The sequence below is a fragment of the Drosophila biarmipes genome, chromosome 3L, assembly GCF_025231255.1.
Source record: "Drosophila biarmipes strain raj3 chromosome 3L, RU_DBia_V1.1, whole genome shotgun sequence".
In the NCBI taxonomy this organism is placed as follows: Eukaryota; Metazoa; Arthropoda; class Insecta; order Diptera; family Drosophilidae; genus Drosophila; species Drosophila biarmipes.
This window is the reverse complement of record NC_066613.1, coordinates 5,476,548-5,499,665: the sequence shown is the minus strand read 5'-3', so window position 1 is coordinate 5,499,665 and position 23,118 is coordinate 5,476,548. Positions and strand designations below refer to the sequence as shown.

Here is a 23,118-nt window from a genome sequence, read left to right as displayed (position 1 = left end):
AAGCAAACACAAATGCTCGGTAATTAAGAAACGCATTAAATTTTTATTCAGATGAGGATGTGGTAGTTATAATTTAATCTTCTTTGTGCTAGGTCATTGGGAACTAGTCGAGTTCCTGGAACAGACTACTTCATATAGATCTAAGTGTTCTAGATTTAGTTTTAAGTTTAAGGTTTTAGATTAAGCTACAAAAAATTGTGCACAGAACCTAGGGGTTTTCACTCGACTTCTTTGTTTTAGGCTTTAAGCTTCAGTAGCTCAAAAATCGTAGAGCCTAAATACAAGTTTCCTCGTTTTCGATCCAAATATCGTTTTCAACTTTGGGCTCCTCACAAACCGTGTGGCTATTTTCCAGCACGATGACAATGTCAGTTGTGCTAAGGACTGTAGAATCCGCATTCTGCAAATAAATACGAATTTTGGGTCAGTAGATGTAAAATCAAAGTTAGTTTCCATTGGGTTCGCAAACTCTTACGTTCACATAGGTCGAGCTCTTTAATTCGTTCGACATGCACGGAAACTAAAAGTTGTGTTCCCATAGGTACACATGTAAACAAAGCCAAATCAACCTAAACAAGTTTAAAGAGTGCTAACCAACTCTAGCATTGGGAATTAAAAAGTTCTCCAAATTGACACAGAGTTAAATAACTTTTTAATTTGATTTATTCACCGAGCCATCTTTGAACTTCAAAAGTCCAGCGGCATGTAAAAGTTTTGGAGTAACTGTTTGATTTCCGTAACAAGAGAATCAGAATAACATAAATGCATAAATTAAGTAGCAAAACATCAGACTTGGGTTCGCCTCAGCTTAGTATTTAAAATTAATTTTTTGTTCGCAGAATTACCTTTGGTAGCGGAAGACTGTATGTTTTCTTTATCAGCACTCTATTGGCAGATAAGGAGTCCGCGTCGTTTCTATTATTTTGGTGCCTGCTCGATGTGACGTGAACCTAAAAAGTAGTATCGAGTAGAGTGGTCGGTTTAAGATAGTATTCGTCAGAACACAACTTACAGAGTGGACGCGGTCATAATTAATGTTGTTACCGAGACTGGTGGCTGTGCTCTCCCTGAAACTAGAGTGGTCCCTTGCAAAGCCACTGTTGTAATACGCACCCACGGGCTTTCCACATAGAAGTTCCCTGAACGCCACCCGGTAGCGACGTGACATTACACTGTATACTATAGGGTTGACGGTGCTGTCGATAAAATCAGTTAGCTTGTTGTTTATACGACCCTTAAATACCTACCAGGAAACATAGTAGGCGAACCCAGCAATCGAAAAGAGGGCCTCGTTTATATCCAAATAGTTCTCCATATCCTTAGCATACAGAAAGATAAGTCGTTGCAGGTGAAAAGGAAACCAGCACACGAAAAATGTTATCACCACAGCGGCTATACTGATTAAAAGGGTTACTATTGGCTCCTGCTCGTGATGCGAAATTGGCAAGAGCTTACCCAACATCCGTATCACTGTCTTCTTCCTCATTTGTGAGCTACGCGATTCTCTGCTATTGGTGCCTTGTTGAACACCTGAAATACTTCCCTGAAGTCGATCTTTTGGGGTCAACGGAAGCCAAGTACTTGCCCAATTTTTGGTTTGTGCGGGAACGAATCTTAGCTCCCATTCGTCCGTAGAGTAGTATGATGAGTATCATGGGGATGACGAAGAATACGCAGAAGGATACTTCGAACACGGGAAAGACATTAACGATCTCGGGGGACATGGAGCAGAATGCAGACTCCTCAATGCGAGAGCCATCTGTAGTTGGGAACACAAATCAGATTTAATGAGTTTACCTGTTATTCTCAGAGCACCTGTTGCCAGCGTGCGACAAGAAGAGTAGTCGCCTACCTAGTGGATACCTGAGGTACTGAATATCTGAAAGCAATCCGAACGGAATGGCACTTATGAAACTTGCGATCCAAAGAGCTGTTATTATCCGAATCGCACGTTTGAAGCCAACCATAGCATACAGATGCAACGGGTGGCAGATCGCCAGAAAGCGCTCCATGGAAAAAGCAACAATGGTAAACACGGAGACATAGGTACATCTGAAATTCAGTTTCGTGAGGTGGCTGTAAGTAAGAAAGGTGTTTGCACTAACGCCTCGGAAATAAAAGCCCGAATTTTGCAAAATGGCATGCCGAAGAGATCTGGATACTGGTGCCAGTACAAAAATACTTCCGTTGGCAGTCCTGGGAAGAACGTAGTGAATTTACAATTACAGTCAATTCGAGTTTATTGAATTACTAACCGAATAGTAAGTACAGCAGATCGGAGACGGCTAAGCTAAAGAGATAGTAGTTGGTGGCAGTGTGCATTGCCGAGTGCCGAATGATCACAATGCACACTAACAAGTTGCCAATGACCCCAGTAATAAAAATTCCTCCAAATATAATTGTAATCTGGAAGAGGTTTAAGCAAAGAAAGTTATAGGGCCATCCACACCGCTCATTTGCTAGAAGAGTGACATAAGTCAAGAACACAGTAGGTTTTTAGTTGCAACTTTAAGGCAAACGTAGTACCGGTTTATCCTGAAAACATTTCAACTCCTTTAACTGGTTACAGTCGTAGCATTATGTGAAAACTGTTTCCCGAAAAGTAAATGAGGCGCAATTTGAGGTACTTACCAAAACGGCCTTGTAAAGGGGCAAAGTCTGCGGCCCGAGCACAAAAGCAACGTACTCCGTGGGCGTGCAGTTAAAAGTGCCGCAGGCGTAGTAGTCCTCTGCTTCGAATCCGTGTGAAGGTTCCAAACTAACACTGGTTGCATATAAGTCTGGGGTACTACTGAAACTTGTATTTAACTCCAAAAAGGTCGGATCTGTTGATGAATTCATTTTGACACTGAATCAATTGTTTGGTTTATTTCGTGTGAAACAGTTTTTAACGGCCGCCGCTGAAATTAGAATCGCCCATGGCACACGACGATTTCCGTTTAATTTTTTATGGATGGCGAGAAACACGGGCTGCGCTATCGTATAACACAGCCACTGTATCTTTCAGATGCCCGCAGATTACTGTCCGCAGTCTAGCGCTAAAAGATAAGAAGGCATGGTTTAGGCTAAATTGTAAAGAAATACATACACACGGGCATATATAAACACCATGTACATATATTAATTGTATGTATTCAAATTTCTAGGTATGGCATGGTGCTCATGCCGCAGAATGAGTAATTTTTTTGTGTTTACGTCAAAACCAACCAATTTTAATCTTAAATTAGTAGATAAGTAGATCAGAAGTTAAGTAAATGCAACCCAAAGAATTCTTGTCTTATTAGAAATTGGAGTTCCAGATTCTGATGAAAATTGTTCGATACTAACGCTTTGCAAAATTATTATTATTATTAACTATTAATGATATGGTCGATTGTAATGCTATTAACAGTTATGATATTATCAATAGAAATAAATATGGCGAAATATTTCAGGGGAAGGTTATTAATATTTTAGATTGCCGTCCAGTTTTTAATAGAAGGGTATAGACTTAATAAAAAGAGTATACCCTGCTCGCAAAAGTCGAATGGGTGTTATAATTTGAAAGCCAACTTCAAAGAATTATTCCGCCCCTACCCGGATATCTTTTATTTTTACACTTAGATTAAATTGAAATGTCAACAAGCATAAATTATCAAACCAAGAGCGGGGGGAGTTCTGCCTCCCAAAATTTCATTAGTCATTAGAAGAGGCAGGTACACACATTCGTTTTTCCTATTTAAATTTATTTAAAAAGCCATAAGCCTGTGTAAAACGTTGGCCATTATTTGCACATGAAGATGATATCTTATCAACTGGCACACATCTTGTTAGATCTCCCCTTCCTTGAACACTCATATACACTACAAGTGTATCGGGCGACGTGGGACTTAATTGCTGCCAGTTCATTTTCTAAGCTAGATTAATAAAATACAATAATTTATTAATGCATTTCCGTTTTAAAGCCACCAACCAGATTTGAGCTAATTGAATTTAATTTGCACACCGGTATTTAGTTTCATTGTGGTTGCATGTGTCGACAGCAGCATCTTGGCCAGATTTATTAAGCCAGTTTGAATGGGGTTAACAAAGGCTTATACACATATACGAATACTCGAAACCAGAAAAGTTTGCTTGGATGTTGCCCACAGATTTTGTCATCATTATGAATATGTCGCCGAGACAAACTCGGCAGAAAACACTGAGACACTTTGGCTTAGCGATGCGAACTATAGACTTTTACGCACTTGCTAACTTTCCAACTAAGTGTACTCAGACGTGAATTTAATTTGCCGAAATATGCAAACAGCAAGGCACACGTGTAATTAGGAAGCCAGCTGAGGTACGAGGAACTCAAAAGATAATAAAATGAGAAATAGCAGGTCCTCATTAGGAGCAGCCTCCCAGTAAGCCAGTAAATCATCAAATCAACCAATTTAGACTCTAGAGGGCTGCACCCTTGAGACAACTAATCCAATCCAGCATCTGGTCATTAGGGACACTTAGCCGGTGACCATCCCAGCCTCGGGTAACCCCTCCGGACACCCCGACCAGCGGCCGAGCCACGTGTTGCTAATTACTTGGGTGCCGAAACCCACAGGTTCGCATACTTATTTATTACTGCAATAGATGTCAGGTGCCGCCTAAACTTGAATATAATTATGTATGGACATCTGGGAATTTTCGGGGTACTTTGTCATGGGGCTCGTGCCTTTATTAGATTTATTGAGTGCTGATGAAGATGAATAAGTAAAAAGGCTTACAGCAATTGTTATGCTATTCACACCATGTGGAGCCTGAGTGATAAAAGACGACTCCATAAATCTTACAATTAAACTTAGATCTCCTAGTTTCTTGACCAGTACATGGTACTTATAAAATATCTTTATTTAGTTATTTAAACCACAAGCAAAAGTTCAGCAAACTATGGCATTATGTGTAACGCCTGTTTAAGAAAGCTTTTATCGGTGCATACATAAATATTTACATGTGCAAATATTTCTTTGCAGTAGATAATATGAAAATAGAAATAGGGCAGCCCTGTTTAATTATAGGGAAATCTTACAACAAATTTCTCAAACCTTATACAGAAATCTTAATAAAAGAACGGTTTGAAGATCTTATAAAAGTTGCATTTTTAAAAGGGCGGCTACAGTTAATATTATAAAATAAATAGTTAAAGTTTTAGTTGCTGAAATTCAACTAGGCTCATCTATACATTAATTAGCATTTAAAATATGTGTAAGTTTATAATTAACAATTCCACTTTTAAAAATCGCTTCAAGTTGTGCATACTATTTTGTTTGTATACTTGACCTATGGTGTTTTAACTTATCTTTAGTTAGTGACACGACTATTATATTAATAATTCGACTACATATGTTAAGAAAGTTTGAATTAATTTAATTTGTCTGATTGAAACATGCGTTAAACCCTTTCTTTTCTTCACTTGCACCTGTAGAACTTCCCAACTCACTCATGACAACTAAGGACTTAACACTTGTTAATTGGATTCTTTTGACACTTGGATTTTCGTAATTAGTGCACATTATACAGTAGGCAAACCACGGACCCTATCCCGCAGGATGCTTGGTCGACGACAGGTGGAAAGCAACTGTTTGCATATCCAGATGTCCTGAACAGTTTGGGGAGAAAGGAATCTCGGCAGGTGAGTGCGCAGGCGTTGAAGCCGAACTCCGCAATTCACTGGTCATGCTAATGGAACTGCATGTGGGAGCTAATTTCAGCTATACGTACGGCTTTGAGGCAAACCGAAGTGCTTCAGAGCCATGTAAGCCCAGTATGAATGCAAGCTTTCCTCATTACACTACTTACGAGGCATTCAAGTTTTTGGGTGAAGAATATTTATGATGATTTAGGCATAAATTATACACATTTTGGCCAAAGTTACTCAATAATATAATATTTTTTACTTACCTTAAATTTAAAACAGCGCAATACTTAGTCGAAAAGGCTGGTTTCTTCATAAAAGATAAATTGGGATCTAACCATCATACCATTTGGAAATTATGCACAAAATCGACCTGGGATTGCATAATCACAGGACCATTTGAATAATGTCTACACTTTGTTGAATTTGCCTTAACATGTAGTTCAGTTTGTTTCAAATATTCGTTGAAAAAACAACAAAACAAAAAAAAGAAATATAATGACTTCTATAATTCAACCGGACGGCTTTGTTCCGCAGGCTCAGGGCATCGACGCAGCCATACCAATATGGTTGAAAATAGACTGGAGCCCGGAGATAGAGCAGGGCATTTACAAGGACTGGGGAACATACTACTGCCGCCGGCGCCGGGAGAATCTCGGCATGCACTACTTTGACAAAGCCCTCAAGCTCAGCCCTGCAGACTTCGTTACTTTGTACCGCCGGAGTCAAAGCAAGCGCAAGAATGCCCTGGCGGAAAGCGCCCTACAGGACTGTTTTGAAGCAAAGCGTGGGTAATTCGTTGTCCTGGTCAAGAATTAAGTAGCTAGTTCGGTCCCTTCAACAGGACTGCTGAAAAATTTGCAGCGTGATGACGCGCCTATTAATTTGGAAGTATGCGATGCACTCTATGATCTGAACCGATTCGAAAGTGCCAAGGCCGAGCTCCACGACAATGCCCGCTTCTTTACTGGCAATAAATCGAAAATGTTTGAGCAGCGTCTAGAAGTGGTAAGACGGCTTCGACTTGGTTCCGGAGTTCTTCCTGATTTCTAATGATTACATAGGTGGACGGAAATATCGAAGATGCCTGCGGTCCGTCGATGACTCAGTTTATATCTGAAAACGAGAAACTTATAGTACACATAACGGAGATGTTGAACGAGCACAAGGAAGACGATAGGCCGCTTTGGAAAATATTGAAGGAGCAGGAGAAGTGCGATGTGCAGAGCATTCCGGAAATCGAAGTGTGTATTAGGGTTCATTTATATTTTGTATTTGGCGGTAATATATACCCTTACCAGGAAAAATTGCTTTCTCCTCTTGAAATCGCGAGGCGAAGTCGTGCATTTAATGTATGTAACCAAATGTTCATTGATAGGTCATGGCTTGATGTGGTATTTCTGAAGCACGTTCGGAGGTAAATCCATTTTGAACACTCAAAAATAGTTAATTTTCAATATTCTTACTTAATTTGAGGAATCCCAATTTGCTCTTGAATCAATGCAAAAGGAGCACTGATTACCTGCAGCCCCTAACTCTAAAGAAATATGACGAGATCAAACATTTTTTGGTGGGTTACATGCATAGTTAGGGGAGGTTCTAATTGATTTATCACAGAAAATGCTGGAGGCTCGAAGTCCAATGTACAACATCCGCTACCAGAAGTTCACAAACAAGAAATTAATGGAAAAGTTCCGCCAAGAGTATCTTTACCGAGTTCAGTACCAAACGAGTCGAAATATGAAAGCAGCTCTAAGAAGTATTCGATATCTTCGAAAAACTAAAAACTTAAGCGTAAGATTTTAAAAAGATGCGAGTGAAAAGCAATTTCTTAAAACTAAACGTTAAAGTTAGTTCGAGAGCTTTGTAAAACGTTCTTTAAAAATACTTATTGACTGAGAAATTTTCAAAACATTTCAATAACTCGAAAACAACAGTTTCAAAAAAATGTTCTTATACTAAGAAAATTGTAGAATTAATGTCAATTTTCAACATTTTAGAGTAAATTTTACAATGTGTAGCACTATATTTTTTTTGTACAGATATTTGAAAAACAAAGATAATGATGTAAGGCTTAACTGTGTTGGTTTAAAACTGACAACAAATTTGTACTGTGGATTATCGATATATAAAAAATACTTGATGCTTTTTGTTCTCTTCAGAAATTAACCAGTTACGTGGAAGAAGTAATGGGAGACTATGGGGTAAAAAAAACCAATAGGATTATGCCCTGGAAATTCGAATTCCTGAACGAAGTATACAATACCCTGGCGTTGGCTTATGTCGATCAGTATACGGTTCCGAAGAACTTTCGATTTTCGGAGAAGAACGCACTGCTTCGTTTACTTCGCTTTCCCATGGAGAAATCTTTGGAGGCAAAACCATTCGTATTTGGGGATCGTACTACTCATCAGGGCACAGCCGTAGATCCGGCCGTCACGAAATCGCGGTAAATGGTGTTTTCTTGTAAATCGTATTTTTATAACTTTTAGTATTTAATATAACTTTTAGTCAGATAGTAAGCCGTTTCGAGCGCCGTATGGTTTTTGCCAAGCACTCGATCGAGAGAGCATACTTACTTCATCAAATTGCAAGTACGCATCTTCACTCCCATAGATTTGACGAATGCTGCTTCAGTGCTCGAAAGTCCATTGAAGGTTTGGTTGTTTACTGGCATTCTTATACATTTTTATAACTATGTAAAGCACTTTTTAGAGGCCCACAACTGCAACAGCTTTATTTGGCAGTTTCTTAGCTACCTACTTATAATTAAAGCAAATGCCGCCCTCCACAAAGTAGAACGGACCAGCGAAGCCCTAGCCAAGGCAGCTAGTATTGCCATCAAACTGAAAGAAAAGGAAATCAACCATTTTGTAAATGCCTGTATAAGCTGCAACGAGGAGGAATTTATCGTCAAGAAGCAAAGTGTTTTTTCAAATAGCAGGCGTGATAGTGAAAAATCAGTGCGCAGTACCCTGTCCATGCCCCAAAGCGATTAATAACCTTCTATATAAAATCGTTTTATATTATAAAAAATATCGAATAATAAATTCTCAGTGTAGTTGGTATAGAGAGATTAAATTTTTTTCAGAAGGCTTATTTGACTTTGGGTGATCACTACTTCATTTTATCAGGATATCCAACCGGATTCAAACTTATGTAACTGAGTACATGTTTATTTTGGACACATATTTACTATACATATATATTTTTTTATAATTTTGTTTTTTTTTTCGTTAGGTCGTTCCTGACTTTAATCAAAAAGAAGGGTGCATTATGTACATACCAAAAAAGTTGTGTTTCTTTTGTATATTAGTTTTACTGTTATTTGAATCCTATATTACAGTCCCTGTTTTATTATTACCTGTAAGCTCCAGAATTCCTGAAAGCACTGACAGGCAAGACAGTGTAGGAATTTTTCAGAGGCTGTTTACCATTAGATTGTGCAAAAACTCGAAAAAACGTACGACGTTTAACTCTTATTTATCCTATAATATTTTTGTAAAGCCGCTTAAATAAACATTCCACTTTGCTGGGGATTTTTATTGTAGAAGGCAACAGACAACAGTACCTTGCTTAAATTGATAGGCTATCAACTATAGTTACATTACGCAGATGTCTTCTCTACCAGTTTGGCCATCATCTTCTCTTCCTTGGCCTTTCGCTTGGCCTCCTTCTGCTTCTTCTTGTCCTCCTTTTCCTTTTGCTCGAGCATCTCCTTGAATCGTTCGTCCCGTGTGTCCACCTTGAAGCCGAAGTGCCGGCGCACCTCCTCCACCAGGCGTTCCTTGCGTTGTATAGCCGCCGCAGCATCTGCCTCCCGCTTCGCGACTTTTGCATGCAAATCTGCCTTCCACTGCTTCAGCTTCTCCATCTTCTTCGCAATGTCCTCCTCGCGGGCTGTAATCTTCTCCAACTCCTCGGCCTTGTGAGCGCGATTCTTCTCCAACATTTTTAGGAGTGTGTCTAGTTGCATAACCTGCCTGCTGTCTTCTTCCCCGCGAGTATCGAAGCAGATCTTGGGACTTACATTGCTCTGGGCGCCGTAACGCCCAAAAGCCTGTCTCTGGTACTTTTCAGTCATATGTATCCAGGAGTGCGGCTCCTGATATGGCAACTTGTTAAGAAGCACATTTTTGTGTTGTGGTTGCAGGCCGGATCTGTCCACCGCCTGGGGGTAAGCTCGTACCTCATCCTCCTCGCCGACTAAAGAAGCTGGTAGTTCCGCTTTTGCAGAGCTGGAGTAGTGCAAGCATGAGCGGAGGGCAGGAAGTCTGGCAACTGCATTTGTTTTTCCCAAATTCATTTTAAAATGTCTGAGGCGAAAATAGTTTATTTATTTCCAATAGAGATGCGACGAAACTGATAGCAATGCCTTTTGCCGCTATCGATTAACTTGATCGAATTCAATTGAAAAAGCAGAACGTTTACACTAGAACGGATCGGACCTCTCGATATTTTTTAGAATATTAAATTTCTAGCACATCAATCCAATCAGCTATCAGTGTCATAGTACTTCGCCTTCGAAACAAAGCAACGAATTAAATAAAACCTTTTGTTAAATATAATCGCACTTGCAGCAGAAACCGTAGATAAGGGTCGTTAGCTTTACCCAGTGGGGAATTATGAACAACGCATTGGATAAAATTTGTAAAGGTATCATTAAAAGTTTTATTTTTATAGTAAAAATAACTATTTGCTAGTTATTGCTGGTTCGGTCTTTTATCTCTTTTTTAGTCTTTCCAAAATCTCAATAGCAGGAAAAATCGATCCTTGTCTGGACAGCCACTAAAAAGGCAGTAAAATTAGTTTCTGGTTGTGGCCCTTATAATTGTATCGATATCATGTTATTTAAACGCTATCGACACCACTTTGACGCGCAAATATGCCCTAATGGAAACTGAAAACAAGAAAGCGCGGATTTGTATTTGAAACAATTGTTGATTGTTCGAATTAAACTAATCGTCAACTCAGGCTTAACCCGTGCCTTGTGATGGCGGGACACCGTACCTTAAGTCACAAGCAGCTGACGGGTCGCATACATTCCGTTTACTGCAAAGATTTCGTGTAAGTTCATGTCTATCAATGGCGCACTAGTTAATTCTCAATGGATTTCCAAATCCGATCTCAGCTCCTACAGCGAAATCACGTTCCACCCGAAGCACTATCTGAATGTGCTGACTGGTCCGAATGGCAGTGGCAAGTCCACGATTGTGTCGGCCATTATTCTGGGCCTGGGCGGGGAACCGATTCTCCTGGATCGCTCCGCCAGCGTTGCTGACTACATACAGAGCAACAAAACCTCGGCCATGATTGTTGTTCGGGTTTACGGGCGCGCGGCCAACACCACGGAGACCTTTCGGCGGATCATCAATTCAAATGGCTCGTCCACCTTCTCCGTGAACGACAAGGACACCTCCAAGAAGAACTTCCTCGCGGCCGTATCCTCCTACAACATACAAGTCAGTAACTTGTGCCAGTTTCTACCGCAGGACCGCGTTCAGGTAAGTTGCAATCCTAACTTATCAGAAATCGACCGACTTAATATATGCAAGTGGGCCGGCTTAGGACTTCTCCAAGATGAATCCGCAAGAGCTTCTTGTCAACACGATGTCTTCCGTGTGTGACGATGAACTTACCAATGGCTTCAATCTTTTAAAGCAGATGCGCACACAACAGGCGAATACTACCTCTAATCGAGAAAAAGAAAAAACCGATTTGGTTAAAAAGCAAAAACGATTGGAACAGTGAGTCAACATTATTTTATTGACTATGTATGTGTATGTATGTAAAATGTAAAGCACAAAAGAGACTCTTAGCTGCTTTTTAAATTAAATTAAATTTAATTCACATAAGAGCTTTATATTTTATTATGTATGATAATTTCTTAGGTTGCAAATGACCGTTGCCCAATATAAAGAACGTGAAGAAGTCAAGCAAAAGTTGCAAATATACAGTGCCAAGAAATTGTGGGTGGAGGCGCTAGCTGGAGAAGCAAAAGCCGCACAGCTCAAACCCCAAATTAAAAAGGCTAAAACTCAGAGCGACAAATTAGAGGAGCAGCACAACAAACTTGTTCAGGCTCAAGAACAAATTCAGAGTACAAAGGTGTCATTAAGAGAAGCTTGCTTGGAAAAGGTAATGGCCAGTTGGTTATTTTTATTTATTTTTCATTATTATTTTTATATTTTTTTTTTGCATTTTCCAGACACGTTTATTAGACAAAGCTGTAACAGAACGAAATGCTGTAGAAAGTCAACTTGATTCTCTAAAACAAGGAATTCGAGAAAATAAGTATGAATTGGAGGTTAGTGTTTATTTTGCAAAAATCTAGCAATTATCTTTAGATTGTAATTTATTCATTTCAAAGCAAAACATTCAAAAATCACTGAGGAATGCCGCAGAAGCTGACAAAGTAAAACAGTTGGTGGAAAATAAAACTTACGAGTTAGAAGACTTTTATAAAAACAGACCCCAGATTCTTTCGGAACTTGAAGGAGTAAAGGAATCATGCGCAGCGGCTCGGCGTAAAGCTATGGAGCAGTATAATAGACGAAAACAACTAGAACAACAACTAAATGATGAAAAGATACCAGAAATTACAGCCTATAAACATAAAATAGAACGACTGAGAAATGTTAAAATGCAAAAAATAGAAGTAAGTACATATTAAAATCTTAAATTAAGAGTATGGTAAAAGGAAGAAAATGAAAAAATGAAAAAAAATGTTTTTCAGGAAATAAGATTGAAAAATCCAAATTTGGTTAAAGCTATGAACTGGTTGGCACAAAATAAGCAGCGGTATAAATTAAACGTTTATGACCCAATGATACTTGAGGTCAGTTTACAAACTATTTCAAATTTTAAGAGTTGTATTAAAATAAAGTCTACCTCTAGCTGAACGTAGAAAATTACGAAGACGCGAAATATCTGGAAAACGTTGTATCGCAGCGCGATTTATTTGCCTTTGCGTGCGAGGACAAAGAGGATATGTCGGACTTGATCAACGAGTTATGTGTGAAGCAAAAATTGGGAGTCAATATTGTATTTTGCGCTCCAGCCGATAGGGTCATGTATAGTCCAAGTATTTCAAAAAATGATCTGCGGTAAGCGTTTAATAATTTTTATATACTGAGAATAAAGACTAATTTTATATTCTTGTACAGCTCTTTAGGTTTTCGTGCATACCTTGTGGAACTTGTTACCGGCCCAATACCCTTAATAAACAAGCTATGTGCCTCCTATTCAATTCATAATATTCCAATTGGTACAGAATCCGTTGGCAACAATACCTCATCAATTCCAAAAAATATTCGAGTTTATTTTGGAGGTGTGTTCCTGTTTCTCTCCTTTTTAAATTCGACGTAACAGTTAAAAATTATTTTATTGTCTTTTATAGGAAACAAAAAGTTCGTTGTGACGGCATCTCGATATCGTTCCGATACCATTCTTACGGAGAGCACTATCCGGGGAAAAAATCAACTTATTACAGTGGATTCACAACAATTAGCTCAGGTGATGAAACAGTGTTCCGAAGCTGTGAGAGAGAGCGACCACATAAGGAACGCCATTACCAAGACCGACAATGAATTTGAACGCCTACAAGCTGTTACAAAGGATGAGCAAGATAAGAAACGAAAGCTGGACCAAAAGCTGTCACATTTTAATAATCTCAAAAGCGAAGTTGAAACACTCAGGAGGAAGTTGGAAAGCCTTCAGAAAAGCGATGGTAAGCGCCGATAATCACATTAAATTATCACCCAGTGACAGTTTGACAACTTTTTCCAGCTCTGGACGCTCTTAAAAATAATTTTAATAAAAGCTTGCAAAGAGATTTTAAAAAAATAATTGAAATTGAGGCCAAATTGTGCAGTTGTTTTCAAAATATAGAACGTCTTTTGATAGACAAGAAATTGGCCCAGACAAAGTTATCTGTTTATATGGTGCAACATGAGAGGAAAAGTGAAGAACTCAAGGAAAGCGAGCAACTGAGTATATCAGCAACCGTAAGCAAATAACAAATAATTCATTTTAATAATATATTATAAATAATGGGTTTTAAATTTGTAGAAAGACTTCAAAAAACTAATGCAGAGCTTGGAGGATCAAATCAGCGATGTTAACAAACGAAAGAGCGATATTCAGCGGCTTTGTGATGGGGAAATTCCAACCAGCACAAAATTTCCCTTTAAGAAGGAATTTAGAGAGTTAGAAAACATGGATTTGCCCGGTATACTTGAAGCAATACATGATTTTCAGGCACGACTAGAGTGTATGAAAAGCGTTAACTCGGAGGTAAACAGAATATTAAAATACTATTGTATAATGTATAAATTATAACACCATACTTAGTAATAAATATTAAATATTTAGGCAATCGACAGCTACCAACAGCTGCAAAACGAAGTCAAGAGGTTGGAGGAGGGAATCCTAGAGTCCGCTAACCAAGCTAAAACTATCGAGACTGAAATGTCCAACTTGTACGACAAATGGGAGCCAAAACTAACTAGCTTGGTAGAAACAATTAGTACCAAATTTAGCGAGTTTATGGAGTCTATTGAATACGTTGGAGAAGTAGTTTTATCCAAATCTGACAGGGTAATTAGTCAAGCCATAATATATTTCTGTTTAATTAAAATGTATTCCTTTTTAGTACGACTTCGATTCATATGGCATTCAGATAATGGTGCAGTTTAGAAGAAATGTCCAGTTGCAGCCGTTGGATAAATTTATTCAATCTGGTGGCGAGCGCGCAGTGTCAATTGCAATTTACTCTTTGTCACTGCAACACGTTACCCACGTGCCATTCAGGTACTTAAAAAAGAGTCCTACAACATGCATTTGGTTTTAATTTTCGGAGGTTTTTAGGTGCGTTGACGAAATAAATCAGGGTATGGATGCAAAAAACGAACGTCATATATTCGATTTACTCCTCAAAGAAGCCACGAAGCACGGCTCGGCACAGTATTTGTTTGTAACACCTAAGGTAATATTCAGGAAATTATTAATATTTTGAATATTTAATTAACATTTACGATTTTATTGTAGTTGCTTCGAGACCTGAACTACAACGAACATTTATGCGTCTCAATTGTTCACAACTCAAAAACCGTTTGTGATGGTATGAAATTCCCTAAGATATAGAAAATTCAGTTTTTCAGAAGACTCCCAATATGTATTTGTTGTCTTTCAAATGTTAATATTTAAAAAAACGTTAAAATAAAATACAACTTTTTTTTTGATAATTTATATACAGTTTTTACTCTCTGATAACGGCAACAATAACTCGTGGCCGAAATTGGATCTGAATCTTTAGAATGAGAGCACCGGTCTTACTAAATTACTTTAAAATAATCATAGAGACCATTCTTAGTGGGACTTTTTTCAAAACTGTGGACTACTAGTAACCCAACAATTTTCAAGCAAGTCAAAAGGCGTTGATGCCTGACGATTTGTTTTCTCACATTTCAATTTGGCCTCGATTTAAAACCTTACAAAAGCAACTATCTCATTTCACTTTTTATTTGATATTAACACTATAATCACAAGACCTATTTTTATATGATCTGCAGCAATAAAATAACTAAATTAAATTTACAATAATTATTTGAATAAGAAACTCTCACATTAGTAATAAACTCAAATTTAACAATTTTTAACGGTTTTAGTGATAATGCAGTTGATACTTATTTCTTTTTACATTATGATTTATTAGTCATTAGGGGGTTAACAGTGGAAAATACAAATGATGCCAACATATTTATGTGTACTCCATTACATAATATATATTGAATGATAAACCCGATACTACTGATCTCTCATCGGTAACTATAAAAGATCACATTAGTTAAAGATAGTTGGTCAGTTTTTTATTAACCACAAAAGGAGTCGGCGTTTGATCGAGATACGTGTGTGCCCCCATTATGGTTGGGATTTTTTAGATCAGCAGTTATTGCTATGTAGCCATATTTATAAATCTTCTACTGGCCTACTAAGTCCCAACATAATGAGAGTAAAAACCACAAAATCCGACGTTGGCGTGAACAGTAAAAACTTAAGAAAATGAAATCTTTTAAAAAAATGGATTGTTCACTGTTATTGAAAAGTAAATAGTTATAAATTATAATCTACTACATAAATAAAAGCAGCAAATACAGAAAAAGATACGTTTTAAAGTACAATAAATTAGGGAGAAAAAGATATTTTTTCATATTGATTTTGGATTTTATTGTAAGTATTATCAATCAATAACACCTTTTAGCGAGGTAAAAATCTAGGGACGGTGCGATCTACAGCAAACCAAAGTTTTGATATCAACTTTTGTGACGAAAATAAATCAATTTTCTTAATTTTTGTACATTCGGCACGGCTTTAAATCCTACAACTAAACCCAAGCATATCGAATAGCAGGGTGCCGAATGTAAAAAATGTTTAAAATTTGTTTATTTATTAGACCGTATAATACATTTTCGTCACATAAGTTGATATCCCAACTTTGCATGTAATTTCTTCTTGTATATATAGTAGTCTCCTTCACACTAAATACTGGTGCGTTTCGTCACTACGTGGACTGCCGTCTCGTAACCATCGCATGATTAATGTAGATTTTCATTTCTTCATAAATGTATGTCTGTATGGTAGTCGCATTCGCACACACTCCTCGTGCTCACTCACTACGTGTACCCCACAGTGATGCTTAACAAGAAATATATTAAGTTGCTTGATTTAATCTGTAAATATTTAAATCAACTTAGAACTAAACCCACAAACTAGTTGTGCGCTGTTTAAATAAAATAATAATTGACACTAAAAGAAATATCATATTGATATCAAAGCTTAAATTCATAAATTAAATACAATTATTTTTTTTTATTCTCTATTATATATATAAAAAATGTATCCGCGTTCCTTTTAACTTGCTAGAAATAGTATGCCGAGGTTAAACAAAAATGTTATATTCTCTTTATAACAAAATCCGTTTTCGATTACTAAACTTTCTAGTAGTAAATCGTTTTACAGTTCCATACTATATTTTTTACCGAATACAATATAGCTTTTACTCAATGTTCCAGGGTTCATTTTGGGAAAAGGAGTACCCCAAACAAGATGTGTTTTACTTTAGTACATTTCTGTGAAGTCTTTTGGTATTTTTGGGCCGAACGGTCACACTAGCACAACCTCATAAAATTGACAAATTACTATTAAAATTGACAATTTTTTTAGTAAGACATGAACTTAAGGGCGGAGGTCGTGCTTTGTTTTTTGCTGGGCGTAGTTGCTTCCAGTTGGGTAAGTAAAAACCCCTACAGTTTAACAGACCACTTAATATTATGCTTGTTTAGGGCTTCTTAGAGCATGACAGCTGGATTACGGTGGAGCTGCAGCACTCGCTGGCAGCCAACTCGGACAGCTTTTCGTTCCGCGGGAACGTGACCATTCCCAGCCTGAACTCGGGGTTGGCCAATGTCGTACAACCAGCTTTAAGCAAAGCCGACCTGGATCTTTTGAAGGTAATTGAGGTTTTGGGTGCCAGAGACATGGGATCAGCCGACATGGAAGACCCCGGTCTTTCTCCTCTTAACTTAAAGTATATATGAAGGGTTTGTCTTAAACGAATCATAGGGCTAGATGGCTGTGTATGCCAACTTATTAGTTTGTTAACTTCTGCAGGGCCGTAGCTAGCATGGGGCAGGTGGGGTGGTGCCCCAGGGCTCCGAAGGGAAGGGGCCCCGCCGGGGCCTTCACATACCTTGAACAGTTCCCGTATCAAGAGACGATGCAGGCGTGGATGATAACCAATTAACGGAAATCTTTTTTGCTTCATTCTCTTTCTTTGGTTTTGCCTCTCTTTTTTTTCGCTCCGCTGGGATAGATACGTTTCATCGCGCAAGTTAACAATTATATAATTGTACGCAGAATAATTATACAAATGTCTGATACTATTGTTTGTCAATAGTTACTTCTGGTTATCTTAATTAATTAATTTATTTGTTGTGCCTGTATAATATTATACCTACAAATTGTTAATGGTATACCGAAAAGTTCTCTTATCTACATATGCTGGTTATTTACCCTTTACTCCTTTTACCAAGTAATATTCCACATACAGTACATTTTTTAGTAAAATTCTAGTTTTAATGTTTAATGCTTACAATAAGGTATATGTAGGTATGTCAAGCACGAACTTTCAATTCCTATTATTTTATTTCCCGTTTAAGAAACTTGCCGTGCAAAATGAGTTCTACCGCTTGAAGGCCACGGTGGTCTACTCCAACGGCGCTAAATCTCATTTCATCACTTCCAATAAGGCCTGTCGTCTGCTGCAAGCGCAATTAAACGATGTGCTTTGGGTGTCGCTGGATCCCTCCGGATACGTTACCGGCATCACTGTTTCGCAGGACACGGCTCCCGCCACAGTTGAGTGCACGCAGGAAGACGTAAACAAGCTGGTTGAATCGCAATTCAGCACCGATGTCCTGATCCGCCATGCTGAGTTAGCTCCCGTGCCGGATACCGCTGGCTTCATTCAGAAAGTGGAGCGGGAACGTGAGGCCAGGGAGCGCGGTGAAGTTCGCGATAACAGAGGTTTCTTCGCAAAATACGTAAGTGCAACTAATTGCACAACAATTTCTTACCCTAATTCCTAATCTTCTTAATTTTAGTGGATGTACATCGTTCCTGTGGTTCTGTTGGTTTTCATTTCGGGAGCCACTAACCAGGACGGAGCAAAATAGGTTAATCTGTATTAATTTGGTGCACACTTTTGTTGTTAGCATTTCCTAATTACATTTCCTAGGCAATTCTGGATTTACCAAGTCATAGCAATTAAAAAGTATGTAAAATAAATAATCTATTGATACAACATTTAATGTTCCATAAACAGAATTTGGTTTTCGTTTGAAATAGTTTTTTTTTTTGGGATGGATACTATCCCTACAATGTAACTGTTGGGACTAAATTATTGGCTGAATGTAATAAGTATGGCGTATCTTCTGATCTCCTGTGGAACATGCAAATTTTATGCACAAAAAGTAACAGAGAACCTTGTAAAAAATAACCAAAAATAAGAAACGATTTCTATTTTCCAAAAATTTGGGGTTTTAATATTAATACCTTTCATGCACGGATTACTCGGGAGAAAAGTAAAAAACTTTTGAATTCAAAGAGATAAAAACAAAAATGTATTTTGAAAACTCCATATCATCAAAATCAGGAACGCTCATTATGCAGAACGAATTCTCATACATATAGGTGTGTTACAGAAAACGTCGACGGGTTTGGTAACAGGGTTTGAAAAAAGTCGGTGACAAAACAGTCGGTGACACTGAGTCTATACAGTTTTGTAGTAAACTTTGTTTTGTTGGTTTTACTTCGACTTTTAAATTTTGAATAGGTTTCTGCGCCATGGTGTCGGGTACCGCTGGGTAACATTTCGGGTAACATTTTGATGAAGAAATTTTCGGAGGCGCACTTGACGAAAATTATTTCATTATTATCAGGGCAAGTGGAATGCTTTTTTAAATATGTTGTGAATTGAATTGTTGTGAACCGAACGCAAGGTCATGGTTGGCTATATTAATTTCTACAACAACGTTGTGCTTATATTTTCCATACACCTGATATATTTTAAGGTGTCTATCAGCAATATGATAAAGTCAGATTTCGATCAATTAAATACAAAACTAATCAAACAATCTTATAAAACACAAAAGATATAATTAAAAAAAAAATGTTTCCGATTATTCAGATGGGAGCTAGAGGATATAGTTGTGAGACCGGGGTGGTTCCGACTTATATACTACCTGAAAAAGGAAGAAGAATTTCGGGAAAGTTTCAGCTCGATTTCTTTTAAACTGAGAGACTAGTTTTCGTAGACTGAGAGACCGACGGACTGACGGCCATGGCTAGATCGACTCGGCTAATGATTCAGATTAAATATACTTTATGGAGTTGAAAACTTTTCCTTCTGGCTGTTTATAATCTCTGACGAATCTAGTATACCCCTTTGCTAACGGGTAATAACGGGTATAAACATTTTATGATTTTGGGGCCTGTGTTTTTAAAAACATCCTGTCGGCCACAAATAAAATTGGTCGTTAACCACATAAGTTGAGTATTAGATAGGCGAGGAACTCTAGCTCTTTTCCTTGTTTTTACTTGAACGTTAAAAATATGAAATAAATGAGAGGGTACCAGAAATTAAATTATCTTCCATTTGAGTTTTGCAATCGAAAGCTTCAAGAAAACGGTATTTAAAGTTAATGCAAAAGAGCAGACATAGAAATGACTATTCTTGTAAAAGTAAATTAAAATAGTATTCGACATAAAAAAAGTGGATTTTATCGCACTTGTTAAAAATCTCCCCTTAATAGATATAACATTTTCAGAACGTTTAAAATAATCGTTTCGTCGTTCGAAGGCTTTTGACTACGAATTGTGTTACTGCCCGCGTCACCAGTATTTTATAATTACAATCAAGTTGGTGAAATGGGATTAACCATCCCTTCAAAATTATTACGTAAAATAAGATTTTGGAAGATTTCCCAAACCTAACATTTTCTTTGGTTTGTCAGATTGTTAGTCTCAAAACGTTATTTTTGAGTCCTGAAAATTCTAGACGACGTTAACAGCTTAATATAAGAAATTTAGTTTGAAAGAGGAAAAATTTAGAAAATTTATTTATTTAGCCTACACGTTTAATACATTTTCGTCAGGAAAGTTTATATCAGTTTGTTTGTTAAAAGAGCGATAGTCAGTGGATTTTTAATTCCCTAATAGGTATTTTTTTTCATATGCCTAATACATGGTCCAACATTCTGAGGCGGCATGGGATTGCACTTCATTTTAAACTTCTGCACTACGTCCTTAAAATGATTCTTGTAGGAAGACAAAAACTTTCCTTGACATCCCGAGGATGCTTAAAACGCCGGAATCTGAAGTTTGCGATGACCAAATTATCAAGCCTTGTTTTAAGAACACTAGTATAAACACTCTTGATTTGTTAACGTTTTCATGCTTACCATTTGGAGTCCGTTCGTACTGAAAAATTTCATCCATAGAGCACATTCTATATTTAAATATTTAACTGTAACTGCTTATTCTAAAACTGCTACACAGCGTTAATGCCCGCGTGCGCTAAGTCGTAAGTAAACTTATTACATCAATGCAACTTAATTATATTTCGTTTATTGCATTTTCAGTTTAATACGTTTTTTCTTTTACTAGCATATAATAAGATCCACATTCAATTTACAATACAATATATTTACTTAAAAACTCTTTCTTCCTAAAATAAGACAGCATCTTGTTTCACAAACCTACTGAAATCGATTAAACAGAGTGCAGGAGGGAAAAGGTGCTTCCAGCAATTATGCGTTTTTCACTAGCGCTACTATAGCGCCACCTAGCCCATTCTTGCGCCACCAAGCTTATAGCTTTATAGCTGATCGAGAATATAAATTTATACTATATTTATACCCGTTACTCGAAGAGTAAAATATGAAACAGGAAGAAGGAAGCTTTTCTAACCTGATAAGGTATTTATAGCTTTGATCAGGATCACTAGCCGAGTCGATCCACAATCCGGGAAAAACTTTAGCGCCTACAGTTTTTGTACTAGAAACAAAATTTGAACTAAAACGTAAAAATTTTTAAATTTTAACGGCAAGAAACTCAAGAATCTACATGCCAAATACCAAAGCTAGGAATTTGGGATTGACATGACGGGTATAGTCGAGACACTCGGAGAAAACTATTCCTTGCTTCTTTTTAATTATTGGAAGGAAAATGTTACAGGTTTGGAAAGTTCATATCAATCTTGCAAAGCATATACTCTAATTGTTTGTACTTGGCAAATGTAAGAAAAGCCAACGAAGTCCTAGGCTAGACTTCATTCGAACGCATTAATCCAAATGAAGGTGTGAACCGCAGTTAAATGCTCTTTATACCACAAGTGATGGGGTATCCGTTGAGAATCGTGAATTACACGGTCGCTTAACCACGGACCACCCCGAAATTGACTTGAGTGAGATGCGTGCCGAGTGGTTGCAATACACATTTGTAATTACAATTCCTGGCGCCTTCCCGGGGAAGGTCTGCAAGTGGAACCCCCAACTTTAGCTAAAAAACAATTTTCACGATGTTGGCCGTCCAGTGCGGTGAGGGTACGTGACAATTTGCCGATACCCAAATTTCCCCATCGACCAGAAACGCCTTCCGTGGCGTAAAAAAACGAATCGCCCGTGGCCTTGTTTTTTCTACCCACAAGGCGAGCCAACATGTGGTAACCCATAATTTACGCCTAGGGATGTTATGATTTTGATTATATCAATGAGTTCAAGAATAGTATTTTGTGGTTATCATAATGAGACACAAGCTCACAGCTTTACCATTCAACATTGTGCGATATAAAGTATTTTTCAATACAAACTCTTACTCACACAGAGAATAATAGAATCTTTTACGTGCAAATAAAGTGTTGTAACGTTTACATTTTTTTAATCATTCTTTCAAAACTTTATATTCCACTTTAAAAATTGTTTTGACCCTATATTTGCACCGAAACGACATATTTAAGGACAGTTTTCTGTGTAATTTAAGAAAAAAGAGGCATTAAACCTTCGCACTCGTTCATTTGGAACACAAAGTATTTAATAATAAAGTTCAAAAAATACAAATTTTAATCTGATAGCATAAAGTTAAAAAGGTTCAATTGAACACTCGTCACACTCAATAGCTTGTCATCTAGATAATGCCAAATATTGTGACAGTAATGTTGACATCAACTGTATTGTAAATTGTATTCTTTTTTATGCATCCTAATCCGTCACCCCTTTTCGCTTCAATTTAAATTACCTATTTGCCAAACAAGGCGCACTGAAGGATAACAAAACACTTTTAAATTTGAGCCCACAAATTGTCAGATCAAAAAGCAGAATCGGGAAAGGCCATCTGTCAAAATTCTCGTCATGCCATGCAATCTGTCGCTCCTCGCCTTCCTCTCGCTGGGGCAACTCTATCAATGTTGAAGTAAAAAGCGTCCACATGCCCGATACTCATAATTATATATGTCCTAATAAGTGCTATGTGCATATACCGGTGCACTTGTCAAGTGTTGGCATACCAACTCGACCAAGCCGCTCATTAAAGAATACACTTTCGATGTTTAAATTAACCACCCCCTCGGAACAGAGAGGGTTGCGGATGGGTCTGGCACTTACAATTACTTAAATTGTTCATGTTAATGTGTTACCTTTGGCCGGCATTTAAACACAGAACGACCTCAGCGAGGGGTGTTGTCACTCGGAGCGGTTAATAGCTCTATTACACCCCCAATTAGTGCAAACAGATACGTATTTAAATTGCCCAGCTAGTTTAGGGTGCGTAAATGATTTGAAAGGATGCTTGGGCTTCGCGCATTAAAAACATTAATTTCAACTACTTTCCTACCTTTAAAAACTTTTTAGTTT

At 37.6% G+C, this 23,118-nt stretch overlaps 5 protein-coding genes across 6 annotated transcripts; 3 read left to right on the top strand and 2 right to left on the bottom strand.

Moving 5' to 3' along the window:
* Positions 1-23: 23 nt before the first annotated feature.
* On the bottom strand, positions 24-5,555 carry LOC108030891 (neuropeptides capa receptor). Its single transcript, XM_017104065.3, has 11 exons — positions 5,456-5,555; positions 2,632-3,038; positions 2,256-2,406; positions 2,106-2,196; positions 1,853-2,052; positions 1,586-1,759; positions 1,456-1,530; positions 1,248-1,392; positions 1,013-1,196; positions 846-950; positions 24-400 (listed from the first exon to the last, which is right to left on the bottom strand). The coding sequence occupies exons 2-11, from the start codon at positions 2,839-2,841 to the stop codon at positions 275-277; spliced, it is 1,461 nt and encodes a 486-aa protein (XP_016959554.1). The 5' UTR covers positions 2,842-3,038; positions 5,456-5,555; the 3' UTR covers positions 24-274.
* Positions 5,556-6,076: 521 nt separating this feature from the next.
* LOC108030890 (uncharacterized) lies at positions 6,077-8,718 on the top strand. Of its 2 annotated transcripts, XM_017104062.3 has the most exons (9): positions 6,078-6,437; positions 6,495-6,658; positions 6,715-6,894; positions 6,952-7,067; positions 7,127-7,220; positions 7,268-7,444; positions 7,813-8,099; positions 8,162-8,307; positions 8,366-8,718. In XM_017104062.3, exons 1-9 carry the CDS (start codon positions 6,149-6,151, stop codon positions 8,647-8,649), a joined length of 1,737 nt encoding a protein of 578 aa, XP_016959551.1. In that variant the 5' UTR covers positions 6,078-6,148; the 3' UTR covers positions 8,650-8,718. The 2 variants fall into 2 exon arrangements, with proteins under 2 accessions (XP_016959552.1, XP_016959551.1); XM_017104063.3 differs by lacking the exon at positions 8,366-8,718 and having other exon boundaries at positions 6,077-6,437; positions 8,166-8,307.
* Positions 8,719-9,166: 448 nt separating this feature from the next.
* LOC108030892 (growth arrest and DNA damage-inducible proteins-interacting protein 1) lies at positions 9,167-10,025 on the bottom strand. Its single transcript, XM_017104068.3, has one exon. It carries the CDS (start codon positions 9,954-9,956, stop codon positions 9,258-9,260), a length of 699 nt encoding a protein of 232 aa, XP_016959557.1. The 5' UTR covers positions 9,957-10,025; the 3' UTR covers positions 9,167-9,257.
* Positions 10,026-10,521: 496 nt separating this feature from the next.
* Positions 10,522-14,899, top strand: LOC108030917 (structural maintenance of chromosomes protein 5). The gene is made up of 16 exons (XM_017104111.3): positions 10,522-10,717; positions 10,782-11,154; positions 11,219-11,397; positions 11,542-11,788; positions 11,859-11,957; positions 12,021-12,308; positions 12,387-12,488; positions 12,548-12,756; positions 12,817-12,980; positions 13,050-13,379; positions 13,439-13,656; positions 13,721-13,945; positions 14,024-14,248; positions 14,304-14,461; positions 14,519-14,636; positions 14,699-14,899. The coding sequence occupies exons 1-16, from the start codon at positions 10,644-10,646 to the stop codon at positions 14,792-14,794; spliced, it is 3,105 nt and encodes a 1,034-aa protein (XP_016959600.1). The 5' UTR covers positions 10,522-10,643; the 3' UTR covers positions 14,795-14,899.
* Positions 14,900-16,777: 1,878 nt separating this feature from the next.
* LOC108030927 (ER membrane protein complex subunit 10) lies at positions 16,778-18,535 on the top strand. Its single transcript, XM_017104121.3, has 4 exons — positions 16,778-16,939; positions 16,993-17,160; positions 17,869-18,252; positions 18,313-18,535. Exons 1-4 carry the CDS (start codon positions 16,880-16,882, stop codon positions 18,382-18,384), a joined length of 684 nt encoding a protein of 227 aa, XP_016959610.1. The 5' UTR covers positions 16,778-16,879; the 3' UTR covers positions 18,385-18,535.
* The last annotated feature ends 4,583 nt before the right edge of the window (positions 18,536-23,118 follow it).

Excerpts from the sequence above, each read along its gene's own strand:
- LOC108030892 (XM_017104068.3), bottom strand. The coding sequence starts at position 9,956 with ATGAATTTGGGAAAAACAAATGCAGTTGCCAGACTTCCTGCCCTCCGC.
- LOC108030917 (XM_017104111.3), top strand. The coding sequence starts at position 10,644 with ATGGCGGGACACCGTACCTTAAGTCACAAGCAGCTGACGGGTCGCATA. Across the intron at positions 10,718-10,781 it reads GTTTACTGCAAAGATTTCGT|CTCCTACAGCGAAATCACGT; the intron begins GTAAGTTCATGT and ends ATCCGATCTCAG. Across the intron at positions 12,757-12,816 it reads ATTTCAAAAAATGATCTGCG|CTCTTTAGGTTTTCGTGCAT; the intron begins GTAAGCGTTTAA and ends ATTCTTGTACAG.
- LOC108030890 (XM_017104062.3), top strand. The coding sequence starts at position 6,149 with ATGACTTCTATAATTCAACCGGACGGCTTTGTTCCGCAGGCTCAGGGC. Across the intron at positions 6,895-6,951 it reads AGAGCATTCCGGAAATCGAA|GAAAAATTGCTTTCTCCTCT; the intron begins GTGTGTATTAGG and ends TACCCTTACCAG. Across the intron at positions 7,221-7,267 it reads ACGAGATCAAACATTTTTTG|AAAATGCTGGAGGCTCGAAG; the intron begins GTGGGTTACATG and ends GATTTATCACAG.
- LOC108030927 (XM_017104121.3), top strand. The coding sequence starts at position 16,880 with ATGAACTTAAGGGCGGAGGTCGTGCTTTGTTTTTTGCTGGGCGTAGTT. Across the intron at positions 16,940-16,992 it reads GCGTAGTTGCTTCCAGTTGG|GGCTTCTTAGAGCATGACAG; the intron begins GTAAGTAAAAAC and ends ATGCTTGTTTAG. Across the intron at positions 17,161-17,868 it reads CCGACCTGGATCTTTTGAAG|AAACTTGCCGTGCAAAATGA; the intron begins GTAATTGAGGTT and ends TTCCCGTTTAAG.
- LOC108030891 (XM_017104065.3), bottom strand. The coding sequence starts at position 2,841 with ATGAATTCATCAACAGATCCGACCTTTTTGGAGTTAAATACAAGTTTC. Across the intron at positions 2,407-2,631 it reads CCCTTTACAAGGCCGTTTTG|ATTACAATTATATTTGGAGG; the intron begins GTAAGTACCTCA and ends AACCTCTTCCAG. Across the intron at positions 951-1,012 it reads ATTATGACCGCGTCCACTCT|GTTCACGTCACATCGAGCAG; the intron begins GTAAGTTGTGTT and ends ACTACTTTTTAG.